The sequence below is a fragment of the Vulpes lagopus genome, chromosome 1, assembly GCF_018345385.1.
Source record: "Vulpes lagopus strain Blue_001 chromosome 1, ASM1834538v1, whole genome shotgun sequence".
NCBI lineage: Eukaryota > Metazoa > Chordata > Mammalia > Carnivora > Canidae > Vulpes > Vulpes lagopus.
In genome coordinates this window covers 39,780,413-39,791,347 of record NC_054824.1, presented here as the reverse complement: position 1 = coordinate 39,791,347, position 10,935 = coordinate 39,780,413, and the positions used below count along the sequence as shown (strand labels likewise).

Genomic DNA, 10,935 nt, shown 5'->3' with positions numbered 1-10,935 from the left:
AGCAGGTCAAAGAAGTATGCTAAATGCTTGAGTTGAAGACGTTCTCAAGAATAATATAGAATCTTGGTGTGCTTTGTGTATGGCTTTGTGTATGGCAGGATGGACATCATTGGTTGCTTGTTAGGATTGCAGGATCTCAGATGCCACTTGAGGGCTACAGAATGAAAATCTGTAATATCCCTAGGATTATGTATGCACATTAGAGTTTGAGAGATACTGATCTGGAACTTTGTCTTTCTTTAACTTTTCTCAGTTTCAGAATTAGCTCTAAAATAATTAAACCCTCCAGCTATTTGTATTTATCTGTTTGCCTTAGATTTTTGTGTAAACTTTAGAACAGATTGGTAGAAGTATTATAAATGGTGGAGAGTAACTAGGGGAGGCAACTCTAGCTAGAGTACTCATAGGAGTCCTCTGTGAACAGGTAGTGTGTGAACTGAGGCAACAAAGTGAGGCAGGCATATGAAGACCTAAGGAAGAAACATTTGGGGCAGAAACAGCAACAAATGCAAAGGCACAAAGGCAGGAGAGGGCATATGTAATCATAGTATATGAGTGGAAATGTCATGATGAACTTGAAAGAGTGATTAGGGACCTTCTCCCTGGGAGTCAGGGTAAACCACTGTCTGCCACATAAGACTTTAATTTTGTGTCCTATCATTTCCCGAAACTGTCCCCAAATACATTTAATACTCTACTCTTCAGCCATAGCAAAGTCCTCTACTGTACCACACCTTTTAGCCTCTGCCAAGAAAGTGTCTTGACATAAACTGTGCCTACTGCTTACTAGTTAGCCTTTAATTTCAGATCAGGCTTTGCTATCTCTGTGAGATCTGCAGACTTTGTCTCCTTAGTTGGAGATGTTGCCCTTTATGTATATCGCCTTATGCTAAAATTGATTACTCCATGTTGTAATTAAGATTTGTCCGTGTTGGGTAACCTGGGTGGCTCAGCAGTTTAGTGCCGCCTTCAGCCCAGGGTGTGATCCTGGAGATCTGGGATTGAGTCCCATGTCGGGCTCCCTGCATAGAGTCTGCTTCTCCCTCTGCCTGTGTCTCTGCCCCGCCCCCCCTCTCTCTGTGTCTCTCACGGATTAAAAAAAAAAATCTTAAAAAAAAAGATTTGTCTGTGTTGATACATGCAGAGTATTCATTTTCACATTGTATGGTGAGATAATCATACTAGTGTACATTTAAGTTATTTCCAGTCATTTTTAGGAATCCATGCTGCTATAAATATTCTGGTACATGCTTCTTAAATACATGTGTGAGTTTCTTTGTAGTGTTTTTCAGCCATATTCGACTGTGACCCAGAGAAAAAACATTTTACAGCAGGACTTGGTTTTCATGTGTACGTGTGTTTATATACATATAACGTACATATAATGTACATTACTGATTTACTTAAAGATTTATTTATTAATTTTAGAAAGAGTGTGTGTGTGCTCACACTTGGGGTAGGGGACACAGTGGGAATCCCAAGCAGACTCTGTGCTGAGCTTGAAGACTCATGTGAGGTTTGATGACCCTGAGATCACCACCAAAGCGCAAACTGAGAAGCCATCACTTACTCAACTAACTACGCCACCCAGCTCCTGTATGTTACTGATTTTTTAAAAAAAGTTTAACAACTATTCTAACCCTTTGTGTGGTGCACTCATATCTTTTTTCCTTTTCTCTTAAAAATAAATACTTGTTGAGATTAAATTTATGGATTGTGACCTGCCATTTAAAATAACTTTTGTGGGATCCCTGGGTGGCGCAGCGGTTTGGCGCCTGCCTTTGGCCCAGGGCGTGATCCTGGAGACCCGGGATCGAATCCCACGTCGGGCTCCCGGTGCATGGAGCCTGCTCCTCCCTCTGCCTGTGTCTCTGGCTCTGTCTCTCCTTCTATCTCTCAGGAATAAATAAATAAAATATTAAAAAAATAAAATAAAATAAAATAAAATAACTTTTGTAGGTGGCTCAGTTGGTTAAGCATCTGCCTCAGTTCATGATCCCAAGGTCCTGTGATTGAGCCCCACATTGGGCTCCCTGCTCACTGGGGAGCCTGCTTCTCTCTTTCCCTCTGCCTGCTGCTCTCCCTGCTTGTACTCTTTCTTTCTTAGACAAATAAAATCCTAAATAAACAAACAAACAAACAAACAAACAAAAAAAAACCCCACCTGCTATAGGGTATGTTATATATGAGTGTTTATGTATACCTGAATATGTCATATTACATATATAAACTGGTCAGTCTATATGTATGTGTGCCTAAGCGTGTTTGTGTGTGCGTGTGTGTGTATGTGAGAGAGAGAATAGATTGCTGGGTGGAAAGGTTTATTCATCTAGAACTTTACTAGATTTCTTCAAATTGTTTTTTTAAATAGTTATACCTATTTATACTTCGCTTGACTTCCTGAGTCTGGGAACTTAGCTTTTTACCTCTGTGTCTATGGTCTTCTAATAACATTTACTTGGCACAGAGTTGGTAAGTATTCACCAGTAGTTTGGTGAGTCAAAATGAGGATTTCCTACCAATACTTGAATGACTACCATGTTGAGCAGCTTTTTAAAAATCAATTTTAGGTAAATTTTACAAAGCTAATTTTATAGAGTGGAGAACCGAGAGAGGCAGAGACAAAGGGAGAGGGACAAGTAGGCTCCATGTAGAAGCCCGACGTGGGACTCGATCCCAGGACTCCAGGATCATGCCCTAGGCTGAAGGCAGGCACTAAACCGCTCAGCCACCCAGGGATCCCAGCAACCAAACATTTAAATAGAACATGTCCTAGATGTTTGTCAGTTTATAGGTGTCATTTCTCAAATTTAAAAGGATATTTTGGTATAAATTGTGTATGTATAAACTATTTCCTAAGGAATTTTGGAGAGGAATGAGTTTAGTTTTACTGCATTATAATTACTGGCTTCAGTGTTATTTTGCAGATTAACTTTCACCTTTAGAGAAAAAGGATGTACTGAAAACAAGTCTATAAGTATTTTAGAAAGCTTGGTTTTTATTGATATCTCATACTGTATTTTTTCATAATCAGATGATTTATAAAAAAAGGTATAAACTTCTGAATAGTTGACATAATTGCCAGATAGTACTTTCATTTTTCCATTTTACTTTAATTATACAAGCAATATATGAAAATAATTATAAGAATATTTAAAATTCAAGGATATACTTTCAGAGACATAAAGAATAGTACAACTAAGGCTTTGTATTATTGTATCCTTAATGTGAGTTTCTCTACACTGATTTTCAGAATTTTTTAACCATGATCCAAAGAATAGTATTTTATAGCACACCTTAGTTCATCTATAACTTTTCTTAATTCAGGGTAATGTTTGGGATTTAACTATGTTGCTATAGGGTTTCTCGAGGCAGACCACATTGTTGCTCATTGTTTCTAACATTTAGTTGATTAAAATATTTTTTCCAATGTGTTGAATGTAAAATGGGGATTGTTGTAGTTTAAAAGAGCATTTTCCCTCACTACTAGTAATCTCATACATGTTTTTATGTTTATAGCCATACGTTTCTTCTTTGAATTATCTGTTCATATCTTTTTGCCTATTTGTCTTTAAGGTTGGTTGTCTGTTTCTTACTAATATCTACATTTCATTAAAAACTCTGATTTATACATTTTGGTAATCTTTTAAGCAATACCTTACATATTTAATGAAGAACTTAATTCTTACTGTGGGATATTACTATTCCTGGTACAAATATGTATGCTAAGTGAAAACTTTTCACATAAATTAGTTTTAAATTCTTAGACAGATTTGGGAAAGTTCCTAGAAAAGCAAAATTAGTAAATTCATTAAAGTTCTTGAAGGTTGATTTATAACCTTGCTGCTTGGTGCCATTTGGAAATTTGAGCTATAAAATTCTTTTTTTTTTTTTTTTTTTTAAGATTTCATTTATTTATTCATGAGTGACACACAGAGGCAGAGACATAGGTAGAGGCAGAAGCAGGCTCTGTGCAGGAAGCTCGATGTGGGGCTCAGTTCCGGGACTCCAGGATCACACCCTGAACGAAAGGCGACGCTCAACCACTGAGCCACCCAGGCATCCCAAGCTATAAAATTCTTTAAGACTCCCATTATAATTGTGTAAAAAATCAGACTACTTTTTAAATGCTGCCATAATATTTATTTTAGTATTTAATAATTGTTTGTTTTTTTCTCAATTAGGTCCTCGATGGGCTTCCTGGAATATTGGTGTGTTTATTTGCATCAGATGTGCTGGAATCCATAGAAATCTTGGGGTTCATATATCCAGGGTCAAGTCAGTCAACCTAGACCAATGGACACCAGAACAGATACAGGTAAACATTTCCTTACTGAGATATTATTTACAATATTAAAATGAATATAAAATATTTAACCCTTCTTGCATCTAAGGGTTAACATTGAAATGGAGTATATTAAAGTGGCATGTGCCACAATATAAAATTTGGGTATTACCTGAAATGTCCACTCTCAAATGTTTATATCTTGTTAGGTCTGTAATGAACTCAGTTTTTTATCTATTCTTATCTAAAATGTTGCTTTTAAAGTCTTTAAAAAATTAATTCCTTTTCCTTGTATTGATGAAATTTGTCCTTAGAATTCTAGTCTGTTTTTTTTTTTTTTTTTTCTGTCAGTAGAGGGAGCCTGGGTAAAGATAAAAAATAAACCACCTCTTACCTAAGAACTGACTTGAAAGATTTCCCTTTTATACAGAAGTATACTTGATTTTCAGACAGCCCTCAATAGTTGGAAGATAGCCCAGTTAGCAATGTTTTAATGGCTGATGTGGACTTGTTTTGAATGGTTTAGCTTTGTTAGAGATAAATTTGAAATTTTAAGGACTTGTCATTTTTACAATGTGACAGTCTTATTAAAATTTCAAAATCTTATTTTCTGATCCTTAAGATGAATTGCTAAAATAAAAATGTTTATTTCTACTGGTTTTAATTTGTAATTCACAGTGAAATTATACTTCTTTTTCTTAATGCCCTTGAATATCTTCTAGTCAATATGAAGACTAAATACACGAATATATGTAGTTGAACTTCAGTGATATTCATACATACTTCGAATCAGAAAAAAACAAAAAGAACACAGAAACTCATGGATAGGGTGAGGTAAGGGTGAAAGAATAGAATATAATACTGGGGGGAGTGGATCATAAAGATTTGGTTAAAGAGAGTAAAACTTCTGTGCTAAGGACATATTTATGCCAAAGTAAATTCTAGATAGAGCCAAGATTTAAATATTAAAAAAAAACAAAACCTTAGAAATACTTGAAAAAAATAGCAAAGAGATCTTCAGGCATCTAAGTCAAGCATAATTTATTAAGTTCACTCTTAAATAAGTTTTTGAGGTTTTTATTGGCTGGGGCATAAAAGGAAATATGATATGTTACGTATTTTCCTAATCCTTGAGTAGTAAATTTACTTTTTTTATCAAGGAAGCAGAGCTTTTTGAACATTGCATATAAGGCTATATTCTTGGTAACATCTCTATAGTAACTGTGGTAACAGGTTTAATAATGTTTCTTAAGTTGTCTTCAAGAAAACGTGAAGTATAGCTTGAAAATATAACTTGGTGTTTGTAATGGGTTATGATGGGTTATGGAGGTACAACACATTCAAGCCCCAAAGTGTATTGCCTTTTTAATAGTTCATTTCAGACTAAGGACAGAACATGAAATCCCTGGACAATTCAGTTTTCCAGAAATAATGTTTTTTCTCAACTAGGCTGTTGAGACTAGTTAAAAGGAGTTGAAGGAGTTGAAGAGTAGTTTATTTGAGGTTGGGAGCTGTTCTTTTTTTATTTTTATTTTTTAAAGATTTTATTTATTTATTCATGAGGGATACAGAGAGAGAGAGAGAGAGAAGCAGAGACACAGGCAGAGGGAGAAGCAGGCTCCATGCAGGGAGCCCACTGTGGGACTAGATCCTGGGACTCCAGGATCATGCCCTGGGCCAAAGGCAGGCGCTAAACCCCTGAGCCACCCAGGGATCCCCTAGCTGTTCTTTTCCTATGTGTGAGAGCAGTTAGAGGGCTGCAGGTATAGTTCATTGGTTTTCTGTGGAATAGGTTATAGTTACATAGCAAGATACTGAATTATTAAAAATGGCAGGCTTTTGAAAACAATTATTAAGTAATATACAGTCTTTGTATTTGAACATTATTTACATGATTTCAACTGTCAGCTTCTTGAAATAAATATTATTTTGGAACGCAAAACTTTTGATGAGTACTTATCACCAGAGAATGCTCTGTATAGCTTCATATACCACAGAGCTCCTCTTTCAGTGCTCTGTGGTGAGAAACAAGGTTAGATGCACTTACTTAAAAATTAAATGAGTAGGGCAGCCCCGGTGGCCCAGGGGTTTAGTGCTGCCTCCAGCCTAGAGTGTGATCCTGGAGACCCGGGATCGAATCCCATGTCGGGCTCCCTGCATGGAGCCTGCTTCTCCTTCTGCCTGTGTCTCTGCCTCTTCCTTTCTCTCTCCCTCTCTCTCTCTGTGTCTGTCATGAATAAATAAATAGAATCTTTAAAAAAAATTAAATGAGTAGACTATGAAGTTTTATTTTTAAAAAAATATAGAGAAGCTTAATCACATAGACAGGAGAGTAAGCCATCCAGTATTCTTGTGGTGGGCCTTGCAAGTATTTGCAAGCAAAGCCAGAGTTGTTCTTTAAAAATCATCTTGGGACTACTATGCAATATAAATGAGTAAGTAATCGGTGAAGGCCCCCAGGTTCCATTCTATAATGCACAACCTTTATTTTAACCTAGAAAATTTCCAGGCAACTGATTCTAAAAAGGCAGTAGAACAAAGGGATTTATAGAAAGTTGTCTCTAGATAGTCAGACTGCCAGAGTTAGTCCTGACAGGATATTTAACCTCAGGGTACCTGAATTTCTTCACTTATGAAATGGGAATAGTAAGAATGTCTCCTGTGGGTTGCTTTGAGGATCGAATAAGGTAATATGGGGAAAACATTTAGAGTAGTACCTGGCACATTTTAAAGACTCAGTGTTAGCTTATCACTTAGTAGTAGTATTAGTCCATTTATTCATTGTTTAAAACCCTTAGTGTTGTTGCCGTGAATTTTTCTGATATTAAGCAATTAGCTTTCTAGTAAATCTATGATGAATTGGTTGCTAAATGTACTAAGTAAATAAACAAATTGATTCATTATGTGGTATTATTGAGTATATAGCTTTTTGAAGATATTTGTGAAATATAATTCATTTTTAGTCGTATTGGATTTTTAAAAAAAGATTTTATTTATTCATGAGAGACACACAGAGAGAGGTAGAGACATAGGCAAAGGGAAAAGCAGGCTCCCCTTGGATAATCCAAGGCTGAACTCGATCCCAGGACCCCGGGATCACACCCTGAGCCGAAGGCAGACAGATGCTCAGCCACTGAGCCACTCAGGTGTTACAGTCATATTGGATGTTAAGGCATTTTTTTTAAAGGTTTTTATTTATTTATTCATAGAGACAGAGAGAGAGAGAGAGAGAGAGAGAGAGGCAGAGACACAGGCAGAGGGAGAAGCAGGCATCATACAGAGAGCCTGACGTGGCACTCGATCCAGGGTCTCCAGGATCAAGCCCTGGGCTGCAGGCGGCACTAAACCGCTGCGCCACCGGGGCTGCCCCTGTTAAGGCATTTTGAGATGGTTAGGTAATGGTATCAGTTGTCTATTGAGGTTGCATGTTATTCAGATTTAAGCATATCCTTTTGCCTGTGATAGTAGGTATGTTCCATATAATCCAACTCTATACTTAACGCATTTTATTTTTTACTTAAAAAAATTGAAGTATAATTACAGAGACAACAATTTACAGATATAACTGAGTTTTATGGGTCTTGGCAAATGTCTGTACTGTGTCACCTAATGAAGACATACAGAACATTTTTATTACCCTAGAAAGTTTCCTTGTAACAATTTATACTTCTGTTCTCTAGGGGCAACCACTACACTGATTTCTGTACCCTTGGGTTGCTATACATTGAGATTTTTATCATTTGGAGTTGTTTTTATTAACTCTGACTCCTAATTCAGATTAGGAAGAGTGAAGATCACAATGTAATTTAGTGTTCCTTATTCATAGACATTTTAAAAGAATTTCTTTGATGTAAAAAAAAAAAGCTTGGGAGGCATTTATTTGTAGAAGTAAGGGAAGTACTTTAGTGTATATACTTCTATTCTGCGTCTTCCCTCACTGCTACCCCCAACATTTCATGAAAATCATGGTTCTAATTTTCAGACATGATGTTTAGTATTTTGGTTAGTTATATGTATTTTTAGATCTTTAATTGCAAATGTGGAAACATGATTTAATCTCTGAGCCCAAACTGTTAAATAAAAATGTTCTTTTTTTGTGTGTCTCTGTAAAATGTAACTAAGTTTTGCCTGAAAGCTTATCAGCTGACATTTTATATACACCATATTTATATCATTTATATACATGTTGTGAGTGTGTGAATCAAGTTTTAGGGCATTACCATATCACAGCAGTGTTAGAATTCCTTTATGCTTATTTTTTTAAAAATAATTTATCGATCAGAACTTATTTTGATTTTTATTAGCATGGACATAGAGTTACCTTATGTTTTAATCAAACAAAAATTTTTTAAATTTTATTTATTTTATTTTTAAAAATATTTTATTTATTTATTCATGAGAGACACAGAGAGAGAGAGGCAGAGACACAGGCAGAGGGAGAAGCAGGCTCTATGCAGGAAGCCCAACGTGGGACTCCACTCTGGAGTCCTGGGATCACGCCCTGAGCCAAAGGCAGATGCTACCGCTGAGCCACCCAGGCGTCCCAACAAATTTTTTTTTAAAATGTAGCTCATGGTTAAATTAAATGTCTTTGATTTTGGGTTTATGTTCAGGCACTTTTCAAATTTTTAGAAAAGACCACTTTGTACTTTTATAAATACTATACTCTCTATTTCTTATTTTGTACTGCTTTGTTAACTTCAAGTATTGATTACCATTTTTCTCCATTATTTAAAAAATTTTAATTACTCATTTTTCAGTGTCTGATTGAGGAGTTAAAATGAAGAATACCTTATTTTTATTCCAGGGTAATGGTACTTGTGCTTTCAAGTTGCTTAGCTTGCCTTGTGCAGAGTCTTGTAAATTGGGCTGCCTAAAAAAACATCTTAGTGAGATTTTGTCCCATTGCAAAGTATACTCCATATATTTGGTATTTATCTTCATAACTTTTGGACCACTTTTAATACTTTATGTATCTATAAATCTTTTAGTAATCTTTCACAGATTGTTTACTACTGACTAGTATAATACTATTTTGTATTTTCTTGGGAACCAAGAACTAAGGCCACACAACTGAAATTTATTCATTTATAAAATATACTGTGGGGAACTTTACATTTGAAACTGCCCATTCTCCATAGGCCTATGATTTATCCATAGAGAAATTGTCTACAACATTGTGTAGGCTTTTTTACTCCCTCTCATGGTATCTTTACCATTTTTACTCTATCTTTGACTGTATTTTGGCTAGAAGGAAAGGTCTTTAAACTCAACCCTTGTCACATCCTTGTTTACTATTTTAACAAAACAAAAGAAAGCTTGCTTTCTTCTCATTCCATGCAACCCCTGAATATTTCTGCTTTGATTTCAGTTTTTTGTTCCCTTGTTTTAGAGGCAGAATGGAAGGTGGTGGTTGCTAGTTTCTGTGCCTTTTATTTTCATTTGCAGCTTTCATTTCTACCTACTTAAAAAAATTACATTCATTTGGAGGCACATTGAAAATCTTTCTTTGAAACATATTACACTCTTCTGCCATAAAAAAATTCTAATACCATCTTTCCCTCAACATACAGCTCTTGGCTCTGTTGCTCTTGATGAAGCTTTGGAATATAGGTGAGGTCCTGAGCTGACAACCAAGAAAGATGTCTTTGGTGCAAAATGGTGGTTTTATTAAGGCACGAGGACAGGACCCGTGGGCAGGAAGAGCTGCTGCCCAGGGCCTGTGAGGGGTGACTGATTATATACCTGGGAGTTGGGAAGGGTTTGAGGATAGCGTACTCTCTATGGAATTTTGGAAGCAAGGTTTCCAGGACCTTGAGGGGCTAGCTATTGTAGGGAAAAGGTCACTTAATCCCGTTTAATAGAACCTGAGTCATGAGACCTTCAGATGGATATCGGTGGCTATGTGCTTGGAGGATGATTGCCAATATGCATCTTACGGGTTTAGAGATAAAGGAAATTTCTTTTTTTTTTTTTTTTTTTTTTAATTTTTATTTATTTTTGATAGTCACAGAGAGAGAGAGAGGCAGAGACATAGGCAGAGGGAGAAGCAGGCTCCATGCACCGGGAGCCCGACGTGGGATTCGATCCCGGGTCTCCAGGATCGCGCCCTGGGCCAAAGGCAGGCGCTAAACCGCTGCGCCACCCAGGGATCCCGATAAAGGAAATTTCTAAAGGAATTTTATATGTTAAAGCAGACTTACAGGCTCCTGGGGGTTGGGCTAAGATTTCCTTCTGCCCTTAGCAAAGTATGAATATGGAGGCAGTTGAGTCTGTAGAGGATTGTTCCTTATTTCAAGGACTTGTCAATGTGCTGCCCCAAGCTCCTGCTTTGTTCTCAGCTAGCTCTGTGTTCCCCCATCACTATATTCATTTATTCATTTGTTTAGCCACCGAGGATTTAAGCACTCACAGTGTGCCAGCCACTGTATTCTAGTGACTATCTCTTATCTCTTATCTTCCTTTAGTTGAACTTCTTGAACAGATCTTTACACACTGTTTCATTTCTTTACCTTACTTCTGGCTCTGTTAACTCATTTCTATTTCTATCCTTCTGCTAGATTTGCACTCACAAAGAATACTAGTTATCCCTGATGGCCAAATCCAACTCTCCCTCCTCCTTGGTCTTTCTGCTTCACTTGACTACCCAC

General features: G+C 36.6%; 1 protein-coding gene across 4 annotated transcripts in view; it reads left to right on the top strand.

The window, feature by feature from the left end:
• SMAP1 (small ArfGAP 1) overlaps positions 1–10,935 on the top strand; it is a 175,270-nt gene that overhangs the window by 45,075 nt on the left and 119,260 nt on the right. For 3 of the 4 annotated variants that reach the window (XM_041743059.1, XM_041743074.1, XM_041743064.1), the window contains exon 2: positions 4,185–4,318. In XM_041743059.1, coding sequence (XP_041598993.1) covers positions 4,185–4,318 — 134 coding nt within the window. Of the gene's footprint in view, positions 1–4,182; positions 4,319–10,935 lie in introns of those variants that run through there. The other variant, XM_041743085.1, reaches the window with a different exon arrangement.